The sequence below is a fragment of the Capricornis sumatraensis genome, chromosome 14 (genome assembly GCF_032405125.1).
Source record: "Capricornis sumatraensis isolate serow.1 chromosome 14, serow.2, whole genome shotgun sequence".
NCBI classification, from domain to species: domain Eukaryota; kingdom Metazoa; phylum Chordata; class Mammalia; order Artiodactyla; family Bovidae; genus Capricornis; species Capricornis sumatraensis.
Genome location: NC_091082.1, coordinates 74,394,873 through 74,407,029, shown reverse-complemented (window position 1 = coordinate 74,407,029; position 12,157 = coordinate 74,394,873). Strand labels below are relative to the sequence as shown.

At 35.3% G+C, this 12,157-nt stretch overlaps 1 protein-coding gene across 1 annotated transcript in view; it reads right to left on the bottom strand.

The window, feature by feature from the left end:
* The window catches only part of HMCN1 (hemicentin 1), a 537,733-nt gene that overhangs the window by 67,574 nt on the left and 458,002 nt on the right, over positions 1-12,157 (bottom strand). Inside the window, exons 82-86 of the mRNA XM_068985901.1 lie at positions 11,531-11,721; positions 7,440-7,653; positions 5,371-5,505; positions 4,801-4,991; positions 3,112-3,193 (exon numbers count right to left, since the gene is read on the bottom strand). Coding sequence (XP_068842002.1) covers positions 3,112-3,193; positions 4,801-4,991; positions 5,371-5,505; positions 7,440-7,653; positions 11,531-11,721 — 813 coding nt within the window. The remainder of the gene's footprint in view (positions 1-3,111; positions 3,194-4,800; positions 4,992-5,370; positions 5,506-7,439; positions 7,654-11,530; positions 11,722-12,157) is intronic.

The following is a 12,157-nucleotide window of genomic DNA, read 5'->3' as shown; positions in this document are numbered from 1 at the left end:
ATTGGAAAGATAAAAGGAACTATAAAATATAAAAAGTTGGTGGCATAATATTTATACTGGTCTACAATGTCAAGAAAGAGAATATAAAGGACTTCATGGAGAAGAAGCTTAAACTGGATTTTAAAAAAAAATGAGTAAGATTACATATAGAAGAAAGGAACTGCCATGGAGAGAAGCAAACAGTATAGAGATAGTTAGCTCTGAAACGTGATTCAGCCTGGACAGCAGCAGCATGCAGGTTTTAAACATTTGGTTAAAATCTTAAAAGAAAATCTAAAGGGTTTACATTTGAATAGGTGAGAATAGGGGAGTGTGTTTTTTCTTGATAGAGTCTGATAGGATGACAGCAGTGTTTCAGACTGAACTGAACTGGTGGAAGGATTGGCTCAACAGAAAGTGATGCATATGAGATAATTCAGGGTGGTGGCTGCATATTACAGACCAGGAGCTGTATCTGGAATGATAGAACACAGAACAAAAACAGAAGTAAAATGTGTTTTATGGTAATACTACTATGATAGTATTTTATGTAAAAGTATCACTGACATGTTGTCTTTTACAAAAGGAATTCTTTCACGTGAGGTTTGAATCTTTCAGTGTTATTAATGTATTATTCATATATATGTCCGCATCATCCTCAAATTGCATTCTTACTTGACGTTTATATTAAAATCACTTTAAGAACTTTCCGGGCTCTAAGAACACCCCTCCCGTTTCAGATTACATTATGTATTCCATAAACTGTTGTTGACTAAAGTAAATGGCTCAACTAGTCATGCAACACACTAAATAAGAACATTGACTAAATAAGCCTGTTCATATTATTATGGTCAAAAAAGTGTTAAATAAAACTAAGACTCTTCATTTAGATTCCATATTTGAACATTTCCAATGGCACGTAGTCTATAAATTAATTTAACAATAAGTCCCATATGTAAAAAAATTTAAAAAGGAAAATAAAAAATTCCATATGCACATCTTTCAAAGTTTAATTAATTCTATCAGTCATATAATAATTTGTTAAATATGAGCATTTTATCTAAATGAAGACATTTCTTATGGTACTTTAATCTTAAACATTGTATTTTTTACTTTTTTATATCCCTCATTTATTACAATGAATTTATTGTCAGTATATGTAAATGAGCTAATCTAATGCAGTATTTCTTAAACTTGGCCAGTGAATCACTCTTCCTGGGGAGATTAATTGTGAGATGCCCTACATACATTCACCCAAGAAAGCTATGAAACCCTGGGTTGGGGGGATTTCATGAGAATAACATTTTTGGGGGGGAAATTTAGATTATTATATCCTCCTCTAATTGAGTTAAATTCACATCTGCATGCTAACATTTCTGGAAATATCTGGAGTAAAGAAAACTGGTGCACCTAAGCAGAGCTTGGCATATAGTAGGTGCTCTTATATATATATATATATATATATATATTTAATAAATGAAAACTTTGTTTAATCTATTTTTCTCAGAATTATTCAATCATGGCACTCTACTTTTCTCCTAATGATATCCATAAAGTTATTATTTGGTACATTTGTATTTTAATAAAACACTATCTTAGACACAGAAACAAGCTTATGAATAATATATTCTATTGTATAATATTCTATTGTATATAATGTATATAATATTCTATTGTATAGATTAGAATTTTATTCTATTAGAATAAAATTCAGCAATAGAATATTATTCTACTGAATATTATTCAGCCACGAAAAGGAGGGGATCCTGCCATTTGTGACAACATGGAAGGCATTGTGTTAAGTGAAATACGCCAGACAAGAGGCAAATAGTTGCATGCTGCCACTTACATGTAGAATCTTAAAAAGTCAGGAACAGAGAATAGACTGGGGGTGGCCAGGGGCTGAAGGGTGGGGAGGTGGGCAGATACTGGTCAAAACATACAGACTTTTCATCATAAAAATGAGTGACTTTTGAGAATCTAATGTATAGTATGATGACTCCAGTTAGTCACCCCATACTCTATACTTGAAATTTGCTGAGTAGATCTTAAACATTCTCACCAAAAATCCCACAAAAAAACAAACAAAAAAGTGTGAGGTGATGAAAATGTTAATTAACTTGATTGTGGTAATCATTTTACAGTGTATTCAATATATGTAAATCAAATCATCACACTGTACACTTTAGTTTCTTTCACCATGCCACGTGGCATGTAGGATCTTAGTTTCCTGACTTGGTATTGAACCTGCACCCCCTGCAGTAGAAGTCTTAACCACTGGACCACCAGGCAAGTTCTATACTGTATGCTTTAAATATACATAGTTTTATTTGTCAATTATACCTCACTAAGGCTGCAGGGGGTACCACCGTCTTCAATATCTATTAAATATCTGTTCAGCATTTCAGAGAATATATAGAAATAGAGAAATATCTATTTAAGTTTTAGAGAATAGTAGTTTGGTAAACAGCTGTTAGTAAATGGTCTACAGCATCTCTTAATCGTGAATAAAAAATGTAAATTCATTCCATTAAATACCGAGCCTATTCACAAAATAAACTGATTTCCTTAACTTAATGACACTGTTCTCAGGTCAGCCCCTGAAGTGGTTCTGGGGTCTGTCCACTGAGTCACTGGAGTCTTTCATGCTTTTCAAATTACAGAAACCTATCTTCTGATTGTTGACACTGAGGACCTTTATCACAAGCATGCTCATCCTGCCAAGAACACACAGATACTTCACAACAGATTGACAGCAGTTGATCCAGAGAACTCTTGAGTTCATTTACATTAGTCTTTATTTTTAACACCTAGTTTTACAGTGCCATAAAATGACATCTTTGTAAGCTCCTTACAAGAATGGTAGGGAGCTAGAAAAAGGGTATTTGACTGAATATATTGCAAACAGCAACAAAAGCTCTGATATCAAACCACTGCAAATTTGAACTGTATATGTTAGGTAAAATAGACAAAAATACCTGTGCAACGTTGTGTCAGTCTTCTGGTTGATAACAATTGCTCTATCAGCAGCAGCAAACTAAATTAGACTCTGAAAGCTACCATTAATGTATTTGCTAGAAAGTTAAATGAACAATTATATGGATATTTCTTCATCAAATTTAAGCAGCTTACTTTGCAAAGTCAGACTCATGCTGCGTTCCACCACCCCAGCTTCATTGGTAGCTACACATGTATAATCACCAGCATCTTCATTCTACGGAAATAAGCAGTGTTTTATAAAAACAGCCTACCGAGCAGTGAAAATCATATTTTTTTTCACCATGAGCTTGTTTATGCAATTGTGTTTATGAAAAGGTATTTTAATAGAAATAGGAAAACTTACATATATTTAACCATACAAATAGATTAAAAAAAAAAGAAATTCTTAGCTAAATTTTTTTTTTCTATACAACCTAGGGAACTCTCAGGGAACAATAACTGGTAGAAACCAAAGCAGAAATACCATTTTTTATAATGATTTATCCAAAATTATCTTAGTAAAGAAAAATGCCAATATGACTCTTAGTGACCCGATGGACTGTAGCCCACCAGGCTCCTCCATCCATGGGATTTTCCAGGCAAGAGTACTGGAGTGGGGTGCCATTGCCTTCTCCAATAGATATTTTAAAAAGCATTAAATATTCAGAATAAATGAATAAATATCTAGTTCTTTGTTACAGAGGTTATTAAAAACATTAATGTTAGCCTCTACTTTAGAAGCTTGAAATATAGGAAAGTGAAAAACTAATTTACTAGTGATGCAAATCACAGAACATAAGTGATAAATTTATACATACATGATATAGAAAAGAAGTACCACATGAATTTAGATTTGATATCTAATTAGAGATTTTGGTAAGGTCTTATGAACAGAGGAATTCTGGTCTTGTTAATAAAAAGAATAAGTCATTTAGGGGGAACTGAATTGCAGGAAGTGGAAGAGGGTAGGAGAAGAGAGATGGATGTTGGTTTAGATAATTTAGTCAAACTATCAATGCATGATCCAGATAGAAATTTCTCATAGGAAACTGTAGGTGGAACTTGAAAGAGTTTCAGGGTTGAAGGCATAGGGTTAGGAATCTGAAATTGTGTGGTGGAAAATCAGTATTAATATAAGAAGAAGTACCAAGGACTTCAAAAGTAGTTATGTTTGTGTAGCGGTAGAGCGGGGAAAGCAGCGGTGAAGAAGCAGACTGATTAGTGTAGCCAGAGGTAGAAATCATCTCAAAATTGAAGGAACAGTCAACAGCATCTAATGCTGAAATAAAACCAAGCTGAATAAAAGACCGAAAGTGGTCCATTGAAACAGGTCCACTGGGCAGTATAGTCTAATTGCGATTTCAATGAATTCAACAGTGGGTTAACAAATAACTCATCTTTAGTTAAGAATTTTTTAGATAAAATATCTCATTCCCTTGACCCTCAAATTAGAATAACTTAAAGTACTAATATTGCCTGAATTACTGAAGCTTTTGGAAAGCCTGATAAAGTTGTTGACTTAGTGATGAAATCTATCTTATATTTAAAATAGTGTTCGTAATTCTTCAAATTCCTCATTCTAAAATAGATTTAAGGAAGTTATCTACTGATGCTGAATAACAGGTCAATGATGGAGAACAAAGCAGCTAATTTTTTTATTGCTCGTACTCCTTTGAAGGGCTAAAAATCATCAATTTGAACTATCTTTTCAGTTTTTTAAAAGAACCCATTGATTCAGATTTTATGATTAAAATAGGAATGCAGAGAAACTTCCCATGGCACCTATAGAGAGGTGTTGATTGTGACATTTAAAGTGTGTACTGACAACTCAGTGTGACTTACCACAGTGCCATAAATGGCCAAGGAGCCATTGCCAAGTTGCCGGATTCTGTGGCTAATTTCAATGTCAATCCCCCTTCTGCTCCACTGGATGGTTGGGGCGGGATCTCCTTTCACCTCACAATTCAGGATTGCATTACCACCAAGTGGTTCAATCCAGTTAGAAGGGTAATCACCTTTGAAGACTGGAGGTTCTGGAAAATAACAAAAGACGAGTGTATATTAGTCTTTGTGATTCTAACCTATTTAAAAGACAATTTAGTGAAGAGGGGAAAAGCCACTTTTGAGCCCCATGAATCTTGCAGAATCAGCTGCTCATGCTAATCGGCGAGAGAATTTTGTCCATTTCAGTAATCTAAGTGAATGATGCCATTTGTGCCAAATGATCTCTTCACATACTGCTTACCTACTTTTGAGATGAACATTCATAATTTGTTTTTATCTCATGAGTTTGCACATCTGTGAAATAAGACTAAACTAATAAACATGAAGTTACATCATATTACTATACAATAGGGATCCAAAATACAAACCATTCATCATAAATACTGAAAACAGAACACTTTCACCCACCTTTCACATAAACAAATCCAATTGCCTTCACAAAACCAACGCTGTTTTCGGCAGTGCACACGTAAGTGCCTGAATCCTCTTTTGATATCCTTTCAATAACAAGTTCACTGTGTCCACTGACGCTGTCAAAGTGGGCTGAAGGAAACAAAGTAGAGTACACAAATGTCTCTCAGTAACCTCAGAAAATAATCACAACAGCTCAGTATTTTGCAAGTTAGATTTATGAGTTGGTCAGCAATTCAACCAAAGAGATCTCATTATGACACTGGAGGAGAGAGCCCTTTCCAGAGATTTCTTCCTCTGAGCTATTTGCAATGTCTCTAGACACTTGTTTGAAGAATGAAAAAGAGAATGATAACAAACATCTTCTAAAATTATTTTCGATTACACCTTTCATCTCAAAGAGTTGCCTAACGCTGGCTCGCACTCTCTCTAGGTTTCAAAAATCTTTCCTTCAGAAATATGACATTTTCCATTTCATTTCTCTCACCACCACTTTTCCTCCCAAACAATTTACATCAAGAACATGGAAATCTTTTCAGTTATAATTCAACTGACCTGGCAACTCAGAAGGAAAGTCATGAACACCTACGCTAGTTAGGTAATAATGACAAGATTAAATTTGTAATAATTTGAACTTGCCCATAAGTGGTAATGATATAAATTACCAAAGGTAGTTTCAATACTTGGAATAGAGTATAAGATAAATATGTGAATCCTAAAACAATCGATACTAAATAAGATTCCGATTAGACCAACCAATATCTAATTACATTAAGTATGTTTACTTTGCAGATTCTCTCCCATTCAAATTATCTTTTTTTTTTTTGCATATAATTGCTTTACAATGTTAAGTATTTTTTGTACAACAAAGTGAATCAGGTATATGTGAACATATATTTTCTCCCTCTTGGACCACCCCCACTCCCCCAACCCCCAATCCCACCCATCTAGTTCATCACAGAGCATGGGGTTGAGTTCCCTGTGCTATATAGCTGGTTCAAATTATCTTTTAAAGTTTTCATACTGCTGAATAGTAAGTGGAAAATTAAGCTTTAAAAACTTAAATATCTAAGTTAGTATTCTATCTTCAGAAAACAGTGCTGATTAGGTTTTTTAGAGTTTATTGTTCTTTAGTGAAGTATATTATACTATTACTGTTGAGGTGACACAGCTGATGAATTCTAGTTATCATAAATCTTTATAACAGAAAACTCAAGCTTATTACTAACTTTCTAGCGAGGCATTTCTTAAGTGCTAATAGTGTAGTACTTCAGAACTCAATTTTAGGAAGCAACAATTTCTTTTTACAAACAGTATCTTCGTGCTGGTGCTAAAAGTCTAACAGATAGCAACACATCTTCCCCGTGATGCGTGGCACTACCTGAACACGTAGTGCACACACAGATTGGAAATTGTTTACTTAATTGATCTACACTCTGATAGTGGATTAGAGAGGTTAATTCATACAATGAAAAAGAGAGTTCTCTGTAAAATTAGGTGAATCTTCAGGACTCTCACAGTTGTCTTAATCAATAAGGAAGGAGGTCTCAGGTAGCTCAGTGGTAAAGAATTCTCCTGCCAATGCAGGAGCTGCAGGAGACACGAGTTTGATCCCTAGGTCAGGAATATCCCTGGAGGGGGAAATGGCAACCCATTCCAGTATTCTTGCCTGGGAAATCCTATGGACAGAGAAGCCTGGCAGGCTGCAGTCGGTGGGGTCACAAAGATTCAGACACGACTGAGTGAGAACAGCGAAGAGGTCCAGGGGGATACATTTGGGCATCTGTGTATATGACTTCTCGGGGAGGGGAATTAGTTTTAGGTTAAAAAACCTACCTATATCCTTCAATATATGGTCCTGTAATCAACGTGTCCTTTCTAAAGAATGAAAAGAACACATATCCTGGGCATAGGCTAAAATCCAGGCAAAAGTACACATTTTACAGAATTTAAAGCAATCAATTCATGCAACTTTTCAATCAATTCCCACAGTTAAAGAAAATGGAGATGGGTTTCAAGTTCTCTATCAGTGTACTTATTCACTTCTTAAGAATTAAATTACCAACCTGGGATGATATTGTTATTGAAGGTCCATGTTAACTTGGGCAATGGAATACCAGTTGCTTTACAGTTTAATCGGAGCTGTTCTCCCTTATTTAATGACACATCTCCAGGGAGTTCAGTAAAAGTCGGAAGAACTTGAACAGTCAGGCTGATGGTGTGTGTGTCTTCACCTGCGGCATTGTTAGCAATGCAGGTATAGGTGCCAGAATCCTCCGGCTTAAAGAAAGAAAAGTCATTGTGCATAAAGTTACACGATCTTACATCATATTACATATAATTCATAAAACTGCATAGCTTGGTCCCCAAAGGAGCACTCTAAAAATGATTTAAATTTCCATCTTTTAGTCTGAACCATCTGGCTAGTTTTTACAAAGCATAATTTACAATGTTTAAGAAATTAAAAGTCCATACCTTACAGAACTATAGCATTTTATAGTAAGAAGATCTTAGAAAACTTTAGATTATGCAGTTTTAGTAAACATCAACTGCCGTACTACAATGTACAACTAAAGAGCAAATGTACTCCCAAAGGCTGTTAGAATCTTGATGGCATAGCTGGTTCTCTGGGTAATGTGGCGCACCAAAGACCATGAAAATGATCAAAGGAAATGGCAACAGTCAGGGCAATTAGCTGCAATTCCAAGATTTCACTTGCTAAATCCAATAGCCAGCTCTTGGCAATCATTTTACTCGAAGTTGTAGCAGCATTCGACAAAATTCTGGCTTCCTTCTTTTTTAAAACCATGTCTTCACTTGGCTTCCAGGACACCCCATTCCCCTAGTTTCCTTTCTGCCTCACTGATTGCTTTTCTTCCATCTCCTTTTGCTGGCTTCCCCTCCACATTAATTTGCCAACGTAGGTGTATAAGAGGGCTCAGTCTCTGTTCCTCTTTTCTTCTGTCCACACTCAACTCGGTTTTAGTGGCTTTAAAAACCATCTACATGCTGAAACGAGTACCAGTATGTCCAGCCCAGATGTTTCTTCCAAACTCCAATTGTACTGAACTTATTCCAACGCTCTGCTCGGTTGCCTAGAAGACATCTCAAGCGCAGGTCCAAAACCAAACTCCCCTCTTCGCCTTTCCGGTCTATCTGCAGCCTTCACTCCATCTCAGTTGATGGCTATTCTGTTCTTCCAGCTGTTCGTGACTTTGCCCTCAGACACTGGAGTGTTTGTTTATTCTTTTTCACACTATTTTCAGTCTAGCTAGGAAATCCTAGCTTCAAAGTATACACAAAATCCAACCACTTCTCACTCACCCCTTCTCAGCTAATGTTCTGCTTTGAGTCCTATCATCTCTCATCTGCCTCCAGACCATCTTCCCAACTGGTCTTTCGGCTTCTTTCCTTGCCTCCCTACCATATATTCTCATCACAATAGTCAATGCAATATGGCAAAAACATAAGGCAGACAACATTGCTCCCCTGCTCAAAACCTGTAATGGATTCTGATTTTACTCAGAGTAAAATGCACATTGTTACATGGGATTGCAAAGAATCAGACACGACTGAGCAACTGAACAGCAATGAGGTATTACGTGTATCTGGTCTTCACTTTTTCTCTGACTTCTCTCTCTTCCTTCTTTTTTTCACTGGTCTCCTGTTTCTCAAATACATCAGGCATGTTCCTACCTTACATTTTTTTTTTTTTTATTTTTTGCACCCACCTTCATTTCTTTACCCCCCAAATCTGGGGTAGGGGATCCCAGTTTTCTGCCTCTCTCCCAGGCAGAGAAAACTGGAATGCTCCTCTCCCAGATATCTGCTTAGCTAATTCACTTCCTTCAAATTTTGCTCAAAGTATTTGCTTCCCAGAGGACATTTATTCTGACCATGCTATTTAAAAATATAACTTGTACTCTTCCAAATTCAGATACCTTTTACCTGTTCTTATTTTATTTTTCATACCAGTTGTTTTCTTTTGAATTGTATACATTCTTTATTTTTATTTTTTACTATTTTGTTATCATTCTTTTGAAATGTATGCATCGTTTATTTTTGTTATTGACTCTCTCACTCCTTTAGGAATAAACTCCATGAAGGCAACGATCTTTCATTGCTTTGTTCAATGTATTTATTCCCAGTGTCTAAATCTGTGCTGATCATAGAGAAGGTACTCAATACTCAATAAATATTTGTTAAATTAATGACTGAATGCTTCTGACTGTATTAAGGTCCACAGCACAGACTTTTCCTTATTTTTTAAAAAGAAGTTTAAGAATAGATTTTCTTTGCATTGAAGCATCAAGTAATTGATTGGCAATGCAGCATAAAAATATAATCACTTACTATAGATACAATCTAACACTGCTAGGGTTTCATAATGATTTTTAAGGGCAAACAGAAATAAATCATATTCCATGTAAAGGTCTCCTCACCCTGACACCACTTAGCTGCTCTTAAATTCCCAGATCTTAACATCTTAAATTTAAAAGCCAAAGATTTTATGGAAGTGAAGCTTTGGAAAATCCAGATTATACATATTATTCACAGATAGACATATCATTTGTGTCTTTCATCTGTTATTTATAAGGTACCTTATTGTTGCTATTAAAAAAATTTATCTCAGTTGTCCCACTAAAAGTTTAAACTTTTCTCATTTAATTCCTTCATGTCTATAAGAGTGATTGAGAGGTCAAATTCAACATTCTTGAATCTGACAGTAGTTCCTACCAGAGACTGTATACCAGTTTAAACAAACAAATTTAACATTATTTTATCACTCTTAAGCTCACATTTTTAACTTTTCATAGGTCTGAAATTGGGATCAGTTCAGTTCAGTTCAGTCGCTCAGTTGTGTCCGACTCACATACAACTTAAAAATTGATGGTCTTCTCTAGTTTACTTGACTGGATTTTTTTTTTTTCCTTTCTTTCTTAGTGGTACATAAAATAAAGGTGCATCTTACAATTGATAGAAACCTAGATTTGAATAAATACAATTTCTGCTTGTACATAAGATCAAGTTAGCCTAGCCCTAGGGCTATTTATCTGGTAATCAAGGAGTCTACCTAACAGCGGAAATTATACTATGAAGTGAATGTGACCAATTTTATCAATTTAATCTGTTTGAATTTAATTCTATGAAGATTTTATAATGAAATTTAGGTACTTCGAAGGGTAATGAAAAGGAATAATGAAAGTATTAGTCACTCAGTCATGTCTGACTCTTTGCGGTCCCATGGGCAGTAGCCTACCAGGCTCCTCTGTCCAAGGAATTCTCCGGGCAAGAATACTGGAGTGGGTAGCCATTCCCTTCTCCATGGCATCTTCCTGACCCAGGGATAGAACCTGGGTCTCCTGCACTGTAGGCAGATTCTTTACTGTTTGTGCCACCAGGGAAGTCCAAAGATAGGCACAAAAGCTTTGAAAGTGATTCACATTTTGATCATGTTTAATAGTTGGTCCCAAGTGTTGATACACTGAAACCATATGATAATTTTTAAAAAGTCATGTGGTATGTATAGATATAGATTCTTCTTCAAAATGGCTAATATTGAAAAACAGATGCTTCCCATAGCTACTATTCTGCAGACTGGACAAATACCACCTAAGAATATTCAAAATTCCCAGCTTGCACAGATCCCTAAGACTGAAAGTTATTTAAAAACCTGAAAAGACAAAAAAGCCTGCTTTTTGTATTTGCTTAATAATACATCACACATTCTTACACCTCTATTCTTTGAACAATGTCTCATGCATTGTTACAAGCAAGGAATATAATAGAGGCTTAGAATTTTTCTGATAAAGATTTCCACAAAAATAAAATAAGTTTAGAAAAAAGTCATTTATAAGTTCCCATGATGTGCTAAATACTATCCTTGGGGACATAAAATGAAATATATATAAAATTAATTTTTTGACCTGCATTTATAAGGGTACTTTTCTTTCATTATTCCCTGGTGCTTCAGTGGTTAGGACTTGGCTCTTTCGCTGCTGTGGAAGTTTGACCCCTGATTAGGGAACTAAGATCCTGCAAGCTGTGTGGCACAGACAGAAACAAACAAAACAAAAAATACATTTTCAAGCTAAATCACTAAAACGGTGAATTAATGATCTGTCTCAATGTATCTCTTCATATTTATTAAACTTACCACAACATTTTCCAGGATAAGCTCTCCATAGGGTTCGACAGTATATTTTCCTAACAAGTTAGCCAAAAGAACATTGTCTTTTTTCCAGTTAATTGCTGGTGTGGGGATTCCATCAGCCACACATGGAAGAACGGCTCGTGAATTCTCATTGACCGTGTAATGTACTTCTGTACTTTGGATTCTAGGTGGTACTATAAAGAGTTTTTAAAAAGAAAGTCATTCAGGATGTTGAGTTCAATCATTATTCACACTGAAAATGAACACACAATAGATTCTCTTGAGAGTAACTTGGTAGAAATACTAACAAAATATATCAAGTCATTTGTTTGTTACTCTGAAAGCAATCAATATTTTTGACACTAGCAAGAATTCTAAGGCATTTGTACATGTTGGATGTACTTACAATGAGCCTTGGAAAAAACAACATTGAACTGGTGAGAAATATTTAAATTTTATTTGACTTACTGACTTTCCCTTGGGTTTCTTTTGCTTATTGCAGTGAAATAAAACAAACAAGAGCAACTAAAGCCAAAACCACTTCTACAGTTGTATAATTGCTGGATTTGTATCACAGAGATACTATGAGGACAAACTAATAAAACTCACTAGTTTAAAACACTATAAAAT